The sequence below is a fragment of the Polyodon spathula genome, chromosome 22 (assembly GCF_017654505.1).
Source record: "Polyodon spathula isolate WHYD16114869_AA chromosome 22, ASM1765450v1, whole genome shotgun sequence".
NCBI classification, from domain to species: domain Eukaryota; kingdom Metazoa; phylum Chordata; class Actinopteri; order Acipenseriformes; family Polyodontidae; genus Polyodon; species Polyodon spathula.
The window spans coordinates 28,557,550-28,575,860 of record NC_054555.1 but is presented as its reverse complement, the minus strand read 5'-3'; the positions used below and the strand labels follow the sequence as shown (position 1 = coordinate 28,575,860).

General features: G+C 49.3%; 1 protein-coding gene across 2 annotated transcripts in view; it reads left to right on the top strand.

Moving 5' to 3' along the window:
* gcn1 (GCN1 activator of EIF2AK4) overlaps window positions 1-17,631 on the top strand; it is a 28,864-nt gene extending 11,233 nt beyond the window's left edge. For both annotated transcript variants that reach the window (XM_041223680.1, XM_041223679.1), the window contains exons 26-58: window positions 33-205; window positions 392-472; window positions 647-790; window positions 1,202-1,329; window positions 1,434-1,623; window positions 1,734-1,804; window positions 2,221-2,386; window positions 2,624-2,818; window positions 3,134-3,380; window positions 3,550-3,671; window positions 4,052-4,166; window positions 4,686-4,865; window positions 5,413-5,633; window positions 5,804-5,872; window positions 6,051-6,189; window positions 6,708-6,904; window positions 7,467-7,609; window positions 7,975-8,092; window positions 8,301-8,516; window positions 8,915-9,079; window positions 9,281-9,442; window positions 9,696-9,788; window positions 10,180-10,323; window positions 10,928-11,197; window positions 11,781-12,125; window positions 12,553-12,746; window positions 12,878-12,992; window positions 14,103-14,199; window positions 14,526-14,674; window positions 14,772-14,879; window positions 15,283-15,297; window positions 15,433-15,636; window positions 16,026-17,631. In XM_041223680.1, coding sequence (XP_041079614.1) covers window positions 33-205; window positions 392-472; window positions 647-790; window positions 1,202-1,329; window positions 1,434-1,623; window positions 1,734-1,804; window positions 2,221-2,386; window positions 2,624-2,818; window positions 3,134-3,380; window positions 3,550-3,671; window positions 4,052-4,166; window positions 4,686-4,865; window positions 5,413-5,633; window positions 5,804-5,872; window positions 6,051-6,189; window positions 6,708-6,904; window positions 7,467-7,609; window positions 7,975-8,092; window positions 8,301-8,516; window positions 8,915-9,079; window positions 9,281-9,442; window positions 9,696-9,788; window positions 10,180-10,323; window positions 10,928-11,197; window positions 11,781-12,125; window positions 12,553-12,746; window positions 12,878-12,992; window positions 14,103-14,199; window positions 14,526-14,674; window positions 14,772-14,879; window positions 15,283-15,297; window positions 15,433-15,636; window positions 16,026-16,151 — 5,102 coding nt within the window. In that variant the 3' untranslated portion in view covers window positions 16,152-17,631. The remainder of the gene's footprint in view (window positions 1-32; window positions 206-391; window positions 473-646; window positions 791-1,201; window positions 1,330-1,433; window positions 1,624-1,733; window positions 1,805-2,220; window positions 2,387-2,623; window positions 2,819-3,133; window positions 3,381-3,549; window positions 3,672-4,051; window positions 4,167-4,685; window positions 4,866-5,412; window positions 5,634-5,803; window positions 5,873-6,050; window positions 6,190-6,707; window positions 6,905-7,466; window positions 7,610-7,974; window positions 8,093-8,300; window positions 8,517-8,914; window positions 9,080-9,280; window positions 9,443-9,695; window positions 9,789-10,179; window positions 10,324-10,927; window positions 11,198-11,780; window positions 12,126-12,552; window positions 12,747-12,877; window positions 12,993-14,102; window positions 14,200-14,525; window positions 14,675-14,771; window positions 14,880-15,282; window positions 15,298-15,432; window positions 15,637-16,025) is intronic.
* Window positions 17,632-18,311: the final 680 nt, after the last annotated feature.

Below are 18,311 nucleotides of genomic sequence, written 5' to 3'. Positions count from 1 at the left end.
CAATGCAACGTCTTCTCCCATGCTCTGTGTAGTTCTGTCGGCCCCTGCCTTTGCATTCTGCTTCCCCTTCCTGAAGACCGTGCTGACCGAGACGACCAACGACAGCGAGGAGCAGGAGGATCTGCTGATGCAGGTGCTGCAGGTCATCAATGAGCACGCTCAGCTCCGCTCCAGCACAGCCAGCCCGGAGCAGCTCGTGGACGAGGTAATGCGAGCCGGGACGCCATTGCACAAGAGATGCTGGGAACAGAGAAGAGTTTAATAAAATGACTTGCACTGAAAAAAGAGACTACTCCCAAATAAATAAATGCAAGGTGCTGTGCTGTACTTGCAGCAGTGTTCCCCTCTGCTGTCCTTCTTGTCTGATGGGGGTGTGTTCCTCTCCTCTCAGAACGGTCCGGAGCTGCTTCCGCGGGTGGACATGCTCCTGCTGCTGACCAGACTGATCGGGACCGGCGCACCACGGCTGCAGGTACTGCAAACCAGTCTCTAGTACCAGCTGAAACACACACAGCCTTCTAAACTGTGTGTCTACATAGCAATTGCTGGTTAATGCTCGAACAGTAGCCAGTCCTGTGCAGAGTGCTGCTGTGTGTTGTGCTGTGTGCCCCTGGAGTGACTGTGCTCTCCCTCCTCCTCCCCCCAGGTCCTGGCCTCTCGCACCCTCACCTCTCTGTGTGCCAGCAGCAGTGGTGAGGAGGGCTGTGGTTACGCCGAGCAGGAGGAGATAGACGTGCTGCTGCAGGCTCTGCAGTCCCCGTGCTTCGCTGTGAGGGACGCTGCGCTGCGGGTCAGTACACTGTGTGCTTTGCAGGGACTTCCAGCAGCTCTAGCATTATTATTAAAGCTGTTTTAGCAGGGTGGGGAGCAGGGCTCTGCATAGCGGATCCTGCTGGCAGTCATTGTGAAAGGGTGTTGACTGTACAGTGCTAGTTTGAAAACAACACTGAGGTTCAAAGCTGGTTAATTTAAAGGATTCTGCAAGTCATGTAGTTTCCTGACCACAACAGTGACGTCGTGCCTGTGTGTGGAGCTCGGTGGAAAGCCTCCCTTCAGGGCGGTGAGTAGGTGTGGAGTCTGGGAAAGTGTTTTCCCTGGTTCTGTTGTGACCAGATCTTTGTTGAACTCCTTTTTTTTTTTTTTTAGACCTGACCAGATCTTTAATGCATGCTCGTTGTTTAAAACTGAACTGATTAAACAGGGGCTGCTGGAGCTGGAGATGGTGCTGCCCACGGTGGACAGCGATGAGAAGAATGGGCTGAACCTCCTGCGCAGGGTCTGGGTGGGGCGCTTCGACGTGGAGGAGGAGGGCAGGGCGCTGGCAGAGAGGTGAGTGCTTTCCCTTGTGTGAATAGCACATGAGATGCTCTGCAAGGCATGTGAGTTTCAAATCCTGTCCTGTTGTAACCCCCTGTCTTTGCCTCTCTCTCCAGGCTGTGGGAGACTATGGCACTGGAGCTGGACCCTGGCCTGTGCTCCCTGCTCATCGGGGATGTGATCCACCACGAGGAGGCCGTGCGGCAGGCTGGGGCCGAGGCGCTCTCCAGAGCCGTGGCTCAGTACAGCAGGCAGGCAGCCCAGGTCCTGGGCAAGCTGATGGAGATCTACCAGGAGAAGCTCTACGTGAGTCCCTCCCAGCATTCAAAGGAATAGTTTATTCAGAGCGATGAGCACACTGGCACAGATAGAAGGACATTGTTAATTACTGCTGTGTGTGTGTGCTTCATCTGCAGAGGCCTCCGCCTGTACTGGACGCTCTGGGTCGAGTGATATCTGAAGCCCCTCCGGACCAGTGGGAGGCCAGGTACTGTTCAGGTTGTTACTGGGGAGACCCAAGAACCAGGCAGATCCAGCTGCTGCTATCACACAGGCTGCTTTTGGGGCTGGGAATTAGGGTTGGGGTGGGCTACAAAAAACATAGATGGGTGTCCATTTGATTTGATTCAATTTTTTGTTATATGTAAAATGATTGAAGGAAAAACACAATGTACACAATTTTCTGCAACTGACCAGTATGGCTCTTAACTATCCAATTATAACCATACCTGAACCCAGGGATGGAAATAAGACTTGTTTGCATAGCAGTTTCACCCATTCCAGGTTTTAATATGCGCTTGATCCTCCGCAGTTTATAGGTGACAAGCTCAGGTGTGTCTTATTAAACTCCTAGTAACTCCTGGGTCCTAAACCAGGCTGGCCTCTTGTGTCGCCTCCCTGCAGGTGTGGGATCGCGCTGGCCCTGAACAAGCTCTCCCAGTACCTCGACAGCTCCCAGGTCACCCCCCTCTTCCAGTTCTTTGTCCCTGAAGCCCTCAATGACCGCCATGCTGAGGTCAGGAAGTGCATGCTGGACGCAGCCCTGTCTGCTCTTAACACTCACGGGAAGGTATGTGGTGTCTGTGTCGGGAGGTTTACCTGCTTGCATCGAATTAAGTGATCCTGCTTGTAAACAAAATAAACTAAATACAGGATTGTGAAGTACACACTGCAGAGGCAGCTTTCCAGGTAAAGATGTTCAGAATGTCATGATCTGGATACACTGCGATCTTTAGACCATCTGTGTGCGTCAGTGTTTTACAGTGTCCTTGGTCACAATATCTGATTTCTTTTGTTTCTGCCCCAGGACAACGTGAGCTCCCTGCTGCCTGTCTTTGAGGAGTTCCTGAAGAATGCTCCGCAGGATGCGAGCTACGACTCTGTCCGGCAGAGTGTGGTCATCCTCATGGGCTCTCTGGCCAAGCATCTGGACAAGAGCGACCCCAAAGTGAAACCCATTGTGGCCAAGCTGATCACCGCGCTGTGCACGCCCTCCCAGCAGGTCAGTCATCGACACTCATTGCATTGTGTAGCAGCTTTGGAAATGTGACCTTCACCGTGGGGTGCCAGCATGAAAAACACAAATCTGTTTTGCTGTCCTTGAGATTGTCCAGCCATAGCTGTCAACCAGTCCTTTAACATTACACTCCATGAACATGCAAAATAAAGTAAACTGCAGCATCAGGACAGCCCAGCAGTGTCCTTGCAGAACACAGTGAGTCGCCCTGTTAATTCAATGCAGGGGGACTTTTGAACCCTTGCAGGCTCACTAAAGCCGATTGCAGTCTAAGCCTCTTTATCCCCCCCACTCCTTCAGGTCCAGGAATCGGTGGCTGGCTGCCTGCCCCCCCTGGTCCCCGCTATCAGGGAGGATGCGGGCGGGATGGTTCAGAAGCTGCTGCAGCTGCTGCTGGAGTCTGATAAGTACGCAGAGAGGAAGGGGGCTGCGTACGGACTGGCTGGGCTGGTGAAGGGGCTGGGGATCCTGTCCCTCAAGCAGCTGGAGATCATGGCCACCCTGACCGACGGCATCCAGGACAAGAAGAACTTCCGGCGTCGGGAAGGTGAGGGACGACTACTTAACATTTGGTCCATTCCTGGTTTTATTAAGAGTTTATTAAGACACAGCTAGTCTTGTTACCTACACACTGAGGCTAAACAGGCTTGTTGTAGAAACTGGAAAGGGTGTAACTGCCTCTCTGTGATCACCCTGCTGCATGCTGCTGTTTGCAGGAGCCCTGTTTGCCTTCGAGATGCTCTGCAACATGCTGGGGAAGCTCTTCGAACCCTACGTGGTGCACGTCCTGCCCCACCTGCTGCTCTGCTTCGGGGACGGGAACCAGTACGTCCGAGAGGTCAGTGGAAACCAGCCATTCCCTGCAGGGCTGGACGAGCCGTTCAGGGACATTGATCGATTTATACAGCTTGATTATAATGTGTTTATAGTGTGTTCCCTTGTTTTAGAGTATAAAATTAGTCTTTCAGTATGCACGTTTAAACAATACGCATTAGAAGTGAACTGGGGGTGGTGTGTTAGCAGATCAGCATTAGAAGTGATCTGGAGTGGTGTGTTAGCAGATCGGCATTAGAAGTGATCTGGGGGTGGTGTGTTAGCAGATCAGCATTAGAAATGATCCCCGTCTTGCTCGTAGTTCAGTAAATGTGTATTGATGATCTCTGCACAGTCAGGACCCTGGTGTAAGTGTGCCCCTCTCCTTTCCCCCTCGTCCCCCAGGCTGCTGATGACTGTGCCAAGGCGGTGATGAGGAACCTGAGTGCCCACGGCGTGAAGCTGGTCCTGCCCTCCCTCCTGCTGGCTCTGGAGGAGGAGTCCTGGAGAACCAAAGCAGGTGGATAGACTCTGCTCTCTTTTCCTTCATCAGTTTCATTTGCAGTCACACTGCTGTCTGTCAAACTTGAGGGCCATGTGAAGGTTCCATAAAACAAGAAATATTCAAGTGTATAAGACTTCTAGATACATTTTCCCTTATGTAAGATATTGCTTGTGTTAAGTTGCTTTTTTGTGTCCTCTAATTTAAAGAATTGGGAACGTGAACTTTCTCAAAATATAAAGCTTTTATTTAATTTTTGGATTTATGTTTTTGGGAGGGGGTTGTGTAGTGAGGGTAAGCCTCATGCACTCCTATTGCATAGCAGTTTAATCCATTCCTGGTTTTACTATGAATTTAATCACACACCTGAGCTTCTTAGCTATACACTGTGGCTCATGACGTGCAGTAAAGCCTGGAATGGGTGAAACTTCTGTGCTGTAGGAGTCTCATTTCTATCCCTGCATCTGTTCCAGCAGTTCAGGTTGGCGTGTCTCCCTGTGTCTCTCTCACGCTCACTCTGCCCCCTGTTTCTCCCAGGCTCTGTGGAGCTCCTCGGTGCCATGGCGTTCTGCGCTCCCAAGCAGCTCTCCTCCTGCCTGCCCAACATCGTGCCCAAGCTCACCGAGGTGCTCACAGACTCCCACGTAAAGGTGCAGAAGGCTGGGCAGCAGGCCCTGCGGCTGATCGGCTCCGTCATCCGCAACCCGGAGATCCTGGGTGAGCAGCCAGGGAGGGGGAGACCGGGGAACATGTGCTTTTAACTGTTGGTAGGGAAAATTTGTAGAATGTTCTTCAGCAAGTAAGATCAATAAAGCGTAGATCAAAAAAATCAGATTGAGACCCAACGGGTGGTCTGGGTTTCTGATCCTCCCATATTTATTTTATTCTTAAACCCTTGTTTATGGGGAATAACTGTTATATACTGTAGCACTATAACTTGATGCATTGGCCCTATAATTAACATTGCTGAATTTAGAAATCACAGGGATGGAAAGAAGGCTTCTGTTGCATAGCAGTTTGATCCAATCAAATAATAGACACCAAGCTTGTCACCTACACACTGTGGATAATCAAGCTCGTAGTAAAACCTGGAAGGGGTGAAACTGCTATGCAATAGGAGTCTTATTCCCATCCCTGAATGATGGTAGAAACAGGTTTGCTAGAGAGCTTGTTAATACCACGGAAACAGCCCCCACGTCTTTGCTGTTCCCTGCAGTAGCGTGCTTGTGTGTTCTTGAAGGGTGGCTGTGTGTTTGATTTGCAGCTATCACCCCGATCCTGCTCGACGCCCTGACGGACCCCTCCAGGAAGACACACAAGTGCCTGCAGACGCTGCTGGACACCAAGTTCGTTCACTTCATCGACGCCCCCTCGCTGGCTCTCATCATGCCCATCGTGCAGCGCGCGTTCCAGGACCGCTCCACCGACACGCGCAAGATGGCAGCGCAGATCATTGGCAACATGTACTCCCTCACCGACCAGAAGGTGCGCAGACAGGGGGGGGAGTGCGATTGAATGGGACAGCCTGCAGCTTCACTAAAAGGGCTCCCCTTTGTGTGGGAAGAAGTGGAAGCTGAAGGCACAGCTATCCTGCTAGGAGGACAGAAGTCACGTGCCATGTCCTTTTTAAACTTCTTCTGTTTGTCCTCTTCCAGGACCTGTCTCCTTACCTGCCCAGCGTAATACCAGGACTGAAGGCCTCCCTGTTGGATCCTGTACCCGAGGTGGGTTTATTCTCAACTTTTGTATTTTTAATAAAACATTTTACTCCCTCAAAATGCTGCTCAGAAGTCCAGTTAAGGTGGCTGTTGAGGAGAGGTTTATGACCTTTTTAAATAGAACACATTGTTGTGGTGGGTGTTTTGAGGCGCTCAATGTAATTGCTCCTGGCGGTGCTGGCAGGTGCGGACGGTGTCTGCCAAGGCCCTGGGTGCCATGGTGAAGGGGATGGGCGAGTCCTGCTTCGATGACCTCCTGCCCTGGCTCATGGAGACCTTGGCCTCGGAGCAGAGCTCAGTGGACCGATCTGGGGCAGCGCAAGGTGAGTCTGACAGTTACTACTGAGCAACGGAGCAGCTTATAGGAAAGGAACGGCTGGCTTCACAGACCAAGAGTAGCAGGAACCTTTGAAACACTCAAATACAGGGTGCAGCTTATAAGAGACTGACTGGAGGAGAGAAATGTGGAGGTCCTCGCCGAAGGCAGCATTACTCAAAGGTTAGTGGTCAAGTAGGCATCTGCGATTGAAGTTAGAGATACAGTGGTGATGATTTCAAGAGAAAGGAACTTTTTCAGTGTCTTTTTGTCTAAAGGTTGGTTTTCCAGATTAACAAACTGCTAACGACACAGCTAGCAGGAAACTTGCAGCTTGATGCTTGTAGGAGCTTTTAAATGAATCTCCAGAGCTATTTAGAACTTAAAGCTTCTACTAACTTCTGCATTTAGTAAAATCCTGGTGTTACCTTTGCACGTGTTGAATGCCTTGCGAACACTGCTGCTAGGGTTTCAGTTCTTTTGCTAGCCTGAGTGTCTCTGACCTGTTGGTCCTCTCTGTCTAAGGTCTGGCCGAGGTGATGGCTGGCCTGGGCGTGGAGAAGCTGGACAAGCTCATGCCGGACGTGGTCGCGACGGCCAGCAAGGTGGACATCGCCTCCCACGTGCGCGACGGCTACATCATGATGTTCATCTACCTGCCCCTCACCTTTGGGGACAAGTTCACCCCCTACGTCGGACCCATCATCCCCTGCATTCTCAAGGTAGCCCGCCGGCAACTGCCTGCACGTACCCAGCAGTAGCTAATAGAGCTGCATGAACACACTGGTTGATTTGTCTGTGTGTTGTCCATAGGGTTTGTTCGTTCATAACTTGGATCATGATCCCCAGGTTTTGTGAATGGCAGCCACTTAGTTGGGATTGGGTGGGGGGGGTAGCAGTGTTGAGCCTTGCTGTGCAGTGTGTTCCGCGGGTGCGCAGTGTTGAGCCTTGCTGTGCAGTGTGTTCCGCGGGTGCGCAGTGTTGAGCCTTGCTGTGCAGTGTGTTCCGCGGGTGCGCAGTGTTGAGCCTTGCTGTGCAGTGTGTTCCGCGGGTGCGCAGTGTTGAGCCTTGCTGTGCAGTGTGTTCCGCGGGTGCGCAGTGTTGAGCCTTGCTGTGCAGTGTGTTCCGCGGGTGCGCGGTGTTGAGCCTTGCTGTGCAGTGTGTTCCGCGGGTGCGCGGTGTTGAGCCTTGCTGTGCAGTGTGTTCCGCGGGTGCGCGGTGTTGAGCCTTGCTGTGCAGTGTGTTCCGCGGGTGCGCAGTGTTGATGGTCACTCTCGATTGCAGGCTCTGGCCGATGAGAACGAGTACGTGCGTGACACGGCTCTGCGGGCGGGGCAGAGGATCATCAGCATGTACGCAGAGACTGCCATCGCCCTGCTGCTGCCGGAGCTGGAGCAGGGACTGTTCGATGACCTGTGGAGGATCAGGTAAAGAGAGGCGTCCTGTATACACACACACACACACACACTCACACACAGGCTTAGACAGTGAGCCTACAACATGGCAAGCACTGAATCAGCCCCTTAAACACCACACTGGCTGTTAGGGTTAAGCAGTAAATGTATTATTCTTTCTATAGTTGTTATTAGTAGTAATAGTAGTAGTCCTTTTAAGACTAAAACACCACCATCTTCATTGAGTGCTTAGATTTGATTTGGGACGATATTTAAAAATGTCACAAGTGACGTGTGTTTGAGACCAGAAAAAGCCAGCATGTCAATCAGTTTTTCAATCTTCAATACGAATGGGCACGCTGCTTCTCAACTGAGTCTTCTGTTTCTCTCTCTCTCAGGTTCAGCTCTGTGCAGTTGCTAGGCGACCTGCTGTTCCACATTTCGGGCGTGTCAGGTAAGATGACGACTGAGACCGCCTCCGAGGACGACAACTTTGGCACAGCGCAGTCGAACAAGGTACTGCATAATAACAACAATGAAAACGATATCGATAATAGTAACTGTTCAGTAGTCCCCCATCTCTCATTTGGAGTCGCAAGTGATTTCTGATTTGAATGTCATCGTTAATTGAATAGGGCACGGATAGCTTGAAACTAAACATTTTTTTAAAGCTCCAAATCCATTCTTCTGTATCTCATTGACGGTGTTTTCAATTCGATTGCAGGCGATCATCGGTGCCCTCGGTGATGTGAGGAGGAACAACGTGCTGGCCGGTCTCTACATGGGCCGCTCGGACACGCAGCTGGTGGTGCGGCAGGCATCCCTCCACGTGTGGAAGATTGTGGTGTCGAACACGCCCCGCACGCTGCGGGAGATCCTGCCCACGCTCTTCAGTCTGCTTCTGGGCTTCCTGGCCAGCACCTGCCCTGATAAGAGAACGGTAGGTCTCCCCGCGGTCACTCCAGTTTAACAACCAGCGGGGGGTCAGAACATCGCTCTGCAGGAATCGCCCCCAGCCCCAATCAGAGTCAGGACCCTCTCTTTGATCTGGTACTTGGAGGATCATTCTTAATTTTGTTGTGTGTTTTCATTGGCATTGTAAGTGTTGATTACAGCAGTTCATTCCTTGTTACATCACTTGTGTTTCCTTTTAGTGCAGATGTTCACGACGTTGCCCCCCTATCATTTGAAAGATTGTGCTGCCTTTGTATATATATTTATTATAGCATTGTGTTTCAGTGATTGTTGAGTCTTTATGCTTCACATCAGAGACGTCAACGTGCGTCTCATGAAGTGGTCTTGTCTGTAACTGTTCAGTGAATTGTGGTGTGTGTTCAGATTGCTGCCCGGACTCTGGGGGACCTGGTGCGCAAGCTGGGTGAGAAAATTCTCCCTGAGATCATCCCGATCCTGGAGGAGGGGCTGCGCTCGGAGAAGAGTGACCAGAGGCAAGGGGTCTGCATCGGCCTGAGCGAGATCATGAAGTCAACCAGCAAGGACGCGGTCAGTATTAAAAAAAGTTTCTGAGCTGCGTCTCAACAAGCTGCATGCAACACATTTCTTCTTCCGTTCTGTCTGAATTTGACACCACGTTTCTGGTGTGGGGAGTTTGGTTTACACAGCTTGCCTCTCAGAGTCTGATTCCAGTCCAGAGTGCTCGCAGTGTTCTTGCTGGTTCAGTGTTTTTACCGGCCTGTCTCTCAGGTGCTGGTGTTCTCCGAGTCCCTGGTCCCCACGGTGCGGAAGGCCCTGTGTGACCCCCTGGAGGAGGTGCGGGAGGCGGCCGGCAAGACCTTCGAGCAGCTGCACTGCACCATCGGATACCAGGCGCTGGATGACATCCTGCCCGCCCTGCTGGAGCAGCTGGTGAGTACCCCAGCAGCGCGGCCCCTCGCCACGTGTACATGACTGTCAGAAAGATATAATGCAAAGGAAACCAGCGTGTGAAGTCTGAAATAGATAAGTTGCTAGTCGCTGAAGATTTTAGGATTGTTTGAAGAGATCAGTGTGTTAAATTGTTTGGTTCATAGTGCCTGTTTTACTATACCTGCAATTAGACAATTCCCTCTAAAGCTCCAGGAAGGAACCTCTTTGAGGATGCTAACGGCTTCTCTTGCAGGATGATGAGAACACCTCTGAGTTTGCCCTGGATGGGTTGAAGCAGGTGATGGCTGTGAAGAGTCGATCGGTGCTGCCTTACCTCGTGCCAAAGGTGAGACCTCAGAAATCACAAAGGAAAAGAGAAAAGTTTTGGGGTGATTGTCAATGCAGAAAAAAAAAAAAAAACTCATGATATCCATAATTTCAAATGAGTAGTATTTTGAACCGTTGCTTACTTGTAGTTTGAGTCCACATGACAAGTTAAAGAAGGTGGGCTGCTGTAGTGGGCTTTGTATTTTAGCCACCTTTTTATATAGTGAAGTGAAACCTGATTCAGAAATTGCATTAAAAAGGGAGGGGGGAGTTTTAATAATGGATTCGTGGTGGATTTCAAACCTGAAGAAATCCTTTAAGACACCTATCATTGTGAGACCTGTAGACCAGTCTCTCTTCTCACTGGAAAGTGTTGTAACAGTTAACTGTGCTCTGCGTTGTGTGTGTAGCTCACGGCTCCTCCGGTAAACACCCGTGTCCTTGCGTTCCTGTCGGCTGTGGCTGGCGATGCTCTGACCCGCCACCTCGCTGTCATCCTGCCCGCTCTGATGTCTGCACTGAAGGAGAAGCTCGGGGCAGAGGAGGTAGAGCAGGTAAGAGCTGAGGAAGGAGGGAAAGGTCTCAGTGATCAGCCTGTCTTGGATTTTGGTGCTTTCCTTCCTGTTTACGAGCTGTTTCATGCAAGCTTCCCGGCACTGCCCCATGATCAAGTTTGAAACCTGGCCTGTGGGAGCAGTTCAGTTTCTGTGCACCTCTGATCCTTGGGAGCAGTTCAGTCTGTGTGCCCCTCTGATCCTTGGGAGCAGTTCAGTCTGTGTGCCCCTCTGATCCTTGGGAGCAGTTCAGTCTCTGTGCCCCTCTGATCCTTGGGAGCAGTTCAGTCTCTGTGCCCCTCTGATCCTTGGGAGCAGTTCAGTCTCTGTGCCCCTCTGATCCTTGGGAGCAGTTCAGTCTCTGTGCCCCTCTGATCCTTGTTCTCTGCTTTTAGCTGTGATGCCTTATGATTGAAGCTAGAATCTAAAAAAATAATTTTGATATTTTTTATTTTATTTGCTTTTTTTAATTAATCATAAATTGTTATTTTTTTAAAAACTTGAATAAAAATAAGAACAGATTCTAAGTAAGATGGTAGAACTGTAGATAAGCTGAATGAATGGTGTTCTGACAGTGGTGCTGTTCCCCCCCTGGTCCCCTCAGGAGCTGGCGAGCTGCCAAGCGGTGATCCTGTCTGTGGAGGATGAGGTGGGCCAGCGCATCATCATCGAGGACCTCCTGGAGGCCAGCCGCAGCGCTGACGTGGGCATGAGGAGAGCGGCCGCCACCCTCCTCAACGGCTACGTCAGCAAGACCAAGGCTGACTACAGCGCCCACACCCGGAGCCTGGTGTCCGGCCTGGTCCGACTCTTCAACGACAGGGACGCTGTGGTGCTGAACGAGAGCTGGGACGCGCTGAGCAGCATCACCAAGGTGGCTGACCTGGGGCAGCTCCACTTACTATTGCAGCTGAAATTGCAATTCCAGTCAGTTACAGTGATGCTGCAGTCATTCCAGTTCTAATTCCAGTCAGTTACAGTGATGCTGCAGTCATTCTAATTCCAATCGCACTGCAAAGTAACATAATCAACTCCACACATTAACATGTTTACTGTATTTATTCAAAATAACCCAGCAATAATCACAGGTACAAATATGCTGTACACTAAGTGTTTAAGGTATGGATCAGTCACTTGCTATAATACTGACTTTTCTAATGTTTTATGTCGCAGACTTCAATGTTTGAATTGCTTTTTTTTTTCTTCGTATAATAAGTTTAAACATCAAGAAAATCGCATTTAAAAACTGTCAAACAAAAAAACCTTTCAAACTGATGAGCGAAAATTGGGTATCCAGATGTTTTGGTGTTTTATTTACAAAAAAAGGAAGGACAGACAACCCCAGCTCTGCTTTTTCCTTCAGGGACTGATCTGCCTCTGTTCCAAGCAGAGCTTTGTTTTTGTAGAGACAGGCTTGAACTTGGTAGCTGACTTTATCGCTGGTTCGTTTCTTGCAGAAACTTGATGCCGGAAGCCAGCTGGCGCTGATTGACGACCTGCACAAGGATATTCGCACGGCAGGGAACGAAGTCAAGGGGGAGACCCTGCCAGGGTTCTGCCTGCCCAAGAAGGGCGTGACCTCCATCTTGCCGGTGCTGCGTGAGGGGGTGCTGACAGGCAGTCCGGAGCAGAAGGAGGAAGCAGCCAAGGCCCTGGGGCTGGTCATCAAGCTGACCTCCGCTGAGGCGCTGCGGCCCTCCGTGGTCAACATCACCGGACCCCTCATCCGCATCTTGGGAGACCGATTCAGCTGGAACGTCAAGGTGGCGCTGCTGGAGACCCTCACCCTGCTGCTTGCCAAGGTGAGAGAGGGGGAGGTCTGTACTGGGCTGTGAGACTCCTACTGCCTTACCATGAGAGACCTGAGAATCATCCTCGCCACCCTGCAGGCAACTCTGCATTAACACTGCCCTAGGATAACTAACTAACATATGTCTATATTGCATTGTTTATTATTATATGTTCTATTTTCTATTCGGTTTGTATTTTGAGTAGTTCTCTTTCCTATATTACTAAAATATTCTGCAATTTTGAATGGGATTAGAGTTTCTTGAGGTGTAGTATTATTAGAATATTCTTATTTCTAGAATAGATGATGATATTATTATTACTATAGCAATCATATTTAATTCAGCTGCTATGTTCGTTACCTCGAGCCACGTCATGTGAAAGGCACTATATAAGAGCAGACCCTATTGTGAAGAGTAACACCTGTCTCTGCCCCTCCAGGTTGGCATCTTCCTCAAGCCCTTCCTGCCGCAGCTCCAGACCACCTTCCTGAAGGCCCTGCAGGACTCAAACCGCTCGGTGAGGCTGCGAGCCGCCCAGGCGCTGGGGAAGCTCATCGCCATCCACACCAAGGTGGACCCCCTGTTCACAGAGCAGCTCAACGGGATCCGCTCGGCCGAAGACCCCGGGGTCAGGTAAGCACCCCGACCCCCGCGCTGGGGAGTGGGGGATCTAAAGCCTTGTTCGAGAGTTAGTGTGTGTGTGTGTGTGTGTGTGTGTGTGTGTGGTACAGCTCCCTATACTGATCTATTCTGTCTCTTCTCAGGGAGACCATGCTGCAGGCTCTGCGCTTCGTTATCCAGGGGGCCGGGGGTAAGGTGGACCCTGCAATCCGGAGGAGCATCACCACCACTCTGCTGAGCATGCTGGGCCACGATGAGGTGAGGGCGGGGGGGGGGGGGGGGGGGTGCTCAGTGGATAACTGACTATCAGGATGATGCACTGCAGGTTATATTGCCTGTTTCACAAACCCCTGAGCGGTGTCTGCTTTACCCAAGACTGGTGCAAAACCATAGTTCTGTGTATGAATCACACCAACTTGGAACCCTTTGAAGATCTTGCTTTATTGCTTGTTACAAACATATTTCCTTGTTTCACGCAGCTTAAGAGGATTATTTGCAAGCTGAACAAGATTTGTATAACAGTACAGTCATTTAGACATTTTTAGTGATTTGCATGAGAATATAGGCCAGCTTCAGTGAGTCATCACAGTGGAGGCGGCTGTGGTCTGCCTGTATCCTTCGAACTCTGGAGCTAGTGAAGCCGCTTGGTAGTGACTTGTAGCGAGCATCGCGCCTATAGCAATGCAATTGAAGAGGCTGAGGAGCTAGATCTCATTCTGTTCAGACCACTAAAGCAAGAGGCACTTTTGATTCAACAGCAGCATCACGACAGAATGACACCAGAGCTCAGCGCAGTGAGTCTGAAGCTTTGCCAGGTAAGTGACAGGCCCCACCGTCAAAGCACAGTGAAGATGTATCTCAAGACAGCATACTAGGCTAGTGCAGAGGATGTGGTTTTTATGTAGAGTAGGTGATAAAATTAAACAAACTCAACTAACCGGTCTCATTAAAAGTAAACGTGGGTTTTAGCGACGTGCTAAACTCTACAGACTTCTATTTTTATACAATTATAATTTAATTCAAATGGTTTGCAAGCTGGAAGCAACTTTCTGTGTTGCCAGTAAAACAGCTTGATAGTTACTTGCACAGCATGGCGGTCTCCAGTTTAATGTAAAACAGAATGACTCAATTGTTAGCAAATATAGCACTTTGCTGGAAGCTGTGCTACTTCATGGGTGGAAGTACACATCCCATTGCAAAGCAGTGTGACCCTTCCCTTTTTGAGAAGCCCCCAGGCGTGTGTACGTTCGCTCCCAGTGCACTGCAGTGGTTCAAACGGCAGTGCTCGATGAGCACAGCCCTGGGTGCTGTGTGTGCTGCGGACCCCTCTTTGAAAGAGTCTCTGTCTGTGTCTCTGCCCCTCCCCAGGATGCCATGCGCATGGCCTCAGCGGGCTGCCTGGGAGAGCTGTGCGCTTTCCTGCCGGAGGACGAGCTGCAGACTGTCCTGCAGCAGCACATACTGGGTAAGGACCTGAATACAGGGCTCAGACTGTCTCTGTATATTATCTGAGCTGTCTAATGTGGGTTAAACACATACTTCACTCTAACTGTACCGGTATTGATTGGGGTTTTCTCATTTGTTGTTGATTTTTAAGCTAATTGCAGGGAACGTTCTTTTGCTTGGTCAGTTGTGCTTTACATTGCTAGAGATAGAAATGCAGCCAGGTGATGCATTGATTGACTGTCAAAATACTAGATGTGTTTAATATTGAGTGCAAGATGTGAGCTTATAGACCCTGAATATCCATCTCTCTCTCTTCTTTCTCTCGCGCTCTCTCTCTGTATGTAGCGGACGTGTCTGGTATTGATTGGATGGTGAGACATGGGCGGAGTGTGGCTCTCTCTATTGCGATGAAGGCAGCTCCCAGCAAGCTTTGCAGCGAGGAGTACAGCGCGGAGGTGGTTGACATGATCTTGAGCAATGCCGCTGCGGACCGGGTAAGAGAACGGCTGAGCGGCGCAGGGCTGTGTCCAGGGCGCGGCGTGGGCGCCTGTACCACCGTGTGCTGACTGTGCCTTGTCTGTCACCTTGCAGATCCCCATTGCCACGAGTGGGATCAGAGCCGTGGGCTTTCTAATGAGGCACCAGATCGAGAGCGAGGGAGGGAGTGTTCCTGCCAAGGTCTCCACGCATCTTGTAAAGGTAAAGTTCAGCACGGGCTCCAGTTCGTGATACACCTGCCCCATCCCCTCCTAGCATCTCAATCGAGTGCTATTCTCAGTAAACTCTGCTTGCATTTTAATATCCACCTTCATTCTTGTCTAGCCCTTTTATTGTTATTTAGTGGTTTTAACCTTACAGGGACTTTTAATTATCAGTGCATCTGTGGATCACATGTTATATAGGTAACTGTCTATAACCAAACCATTCAGTACAATAAGAACTTCTACAGTCATAGTAATCTCAGGAATACCAGGATTAAAACACAGCCTCGTAATGCCATTCCACTGGCACTGTCATCTGTTGTAAGGCGGAACACACACAGCACTGTGGCTCCTGACCGAATAATAATTTAGCTGTAACCTGTATTTCTCCTCTTTGACAGTGTCTCCAGAGTCTGGGGGGTTTTTGATTCTTTTTTTTTTTTGTTTATTTCCCCACCGCAGTTTTCTCCCTTTGGGTTTTCTCCTTTTGGTCCCCCCCCCCCCGCTGTGTTTCCCTTTGTTTTTCTTTTCCACCCCCTTTCCTTTGCAGATCGAGTGACATCAAGCTGGTGGCGGAGAAGATGGTGTGGTGGATGAACAAGGAGCCCACCCCCCCCATGACCCCCGTGCTGATCAAACCCATCCTGAAAGCCCTGCTGGACAACACCAAGGACAAGAACACCAGTGTGCGGGCCTACGCTGACCAGGCCATCGTCAACCTGCTGAAGATGAGGGAGGGAGGCGCCGTCTCTCAGGTAACGCTCAGACACAGCTCCGAGCCAGCCCCCGATCACGGCTCCGATCACAGCCCCCGATCACGGCTCCGATCACAGCTTTGACACAGAGAGCAGTAGGTACAGTGATGCAGGAGTTGGATCCTGTTCTCACTGCCTGCTTTAACCTTTTGCTGCTCAGTGTTCAATATGTATGACTTTCTAAAAATAGGCAATAAATAGTTATGATAACATACCCAGGGCAGTAAAAGGTTAAAACGTGAATGTACCACCGATCAGAAAACCAATCTACTGAGATCTAGAGAAGGATTTTGTTCTTCTCTCTAGATCTTTTGGTCCTGCTCCTGAACTGGTGTAAATCTAAATGATTGATTGTGATTGTAGTCCTGTTCTCATGGTCCTGTTTTCAGAGCGTGTCTGCGATTCTGGACACTGCCAGCAGTGAGCTGCTGACCGAAGCATCTCGGAGATCTCTGACGAAGATCGCAAGCCAGGTGGACTCCGGCGAGCAGATCGACGACACCATCCTCACGTGATCTCCACAGAGCCAGGGGCAGCTGACACAACCAGCCCTGTGTTGGCATTTTCACCTGGGAGGAGGGGGCTGCACTGGGCGTCCAGCTACTCCCATTACAGCAAGAAAGTGTTGAGGCTCAAACTTAAAAATATTATTCTAGAAAATAAAAAAAGTGAAAGGCATTATTTTCCCAGCTTGTGTTAAATATTTGAACACCCCGAAACAACATTTGCCAAAAGTAAACATTTGTGTTAGCCAGTTCAGTGTATTGCAACACAGTGACCGGTTCGGGTTGTGTAACGCACGAGATTGATCCGCTCTCTTCCACAGTACGGAGCCCTTGTGGTATTTAAAGGGACTGTTCCTAAATGTGTGAGTGAGGAGAGGCTTTTGTATTAAAGTAATGGGATCAACTGTAAATGTTTGCCTGATTCATCTTTAATTAAAACTAATATGAAATGAGCTGGACATTTTAAGTTGAGAATACACCCCTTGAAAGAATGGGAATGGTATGCTCCTGTACCAGAATTCACTGCCCCCCTCCCCCTCATTCCAATGATTACAAATCAATAAGACCCGGAATGTTTGGGAGTCTGGAGTTGCTGATTGGCTGAGAGGGACTTGGTGATTTTATAACTTTGATCAATATTCTGTGATGCTTTTGTGACTTCACCTCCCGAGCCAATATAAAGCATGGAGACGGTGGGAGAGCGGTGCTGTAGTTAACACTGGCCCTTTTCTTACACAGCGCCCCCTGCTGGGGTGGTATTGCGTGGAGGTGTTGTGTTGCTATGCTCAGCAAACTGCTTGTGACGGTTAGGAAGGGAGAGAGTGTGAAACTGAATTGATAATATATCCTTTCGGAAAACTCTAGAGAAAATCTACAACCCTAAAATGCAGGCTGCTTAAAAAATTAAATAAAATGACAGCTTTAATAAATGCTTTGATGTGAAATAATAATGAATAGTTGGTCTTAATTGAGGTAATGCTGACCTAGCACAGGTTCTCTGATGAACCCGGGAGTGTCCCTCTCCCACTGTGCACCCGAGCCCTTGCCATGCGGTGTAGAAGAGGCTGGGTTGTTTATCCACTGCAGAGCGGTGCTACTGACATCACACGCAATGAAACACTGTTATTAATTAAGCCAGTCATATTAATGTAATTAAGGTCAAGGGTGAGGGATGTTGGGTTTTATAAAGCGTGGATTATAAAAATAAATAAATAAATCCTAAATATATTTGCAAACTATAGCGAAACAAGATACAGCTGTTCTGTCTACACCACACAGTTTGCGCAAAATTAAGCAAATTTAATTTAATAAGTGTTTCGTGGCGTGTGACGTCAGCAGCTCGGCCTCTTCAACCTGCACCCCGAGGGTGTGCAATGAGAAAGAGGCATCTCGCCCTCTTTCATATCCCTGCTGCTGTTCCAGCCCTTGCAGTGATGACGCTGTGTGTTGAGCTGAAATAAAAACACGAGTTGGAATACTTTCAAACACCCCTGAAAGTGTGGCTGTTTTTATTTGTAATTTGTCTGCAGAATATGTATAGGTGAGAGGGCACGCCCCTTTCCAGACTGCCTATGAAGTCTCCATGGAGCCACAAACATGTAACATCATACGCAATGAATGTGATTTATATGGATAGCATTAAATATAAAACATCCCGATTTGATAGAGTAGATACTGTAGGAATTGTACAATCTTCGTTACTGCATGTGTGGGGCTCTCTGCTGTATAAATGCGCTTCTCCAAGCGAGTCCATGCACTATTAATAACATGGAGCAGCAAATACAGACGTGCATATACCTTGGAAATGTGTGTGTGTGGGGGGGGGGGGCTCCTATTGTGCAGTAATACTATGAAAAAATTAGACAGCACCTTTCATCATAAATGATCCTGAAGCACTTCACAACAAAACCATAAAAACGTCAAGGAGTGCCGTAGATCATTTAGAGTAATGGACTGTATGCAAAGCGCATACTAACATACATTATGCTGGGCTGCACTGTACACACAACATCGACTACTGCATAAAACTGTCCCGATGCGTCAAATCAATAGACAGAAAGCCCGATAACAATTGTATTTGTCAAACTCCTTTTAAAGCGCTGTCTCGTCATTACAAAGAGGTTCACTGTGTCGCAATGCAATTCGTTCAGGTGTACAGCACCTCAATGC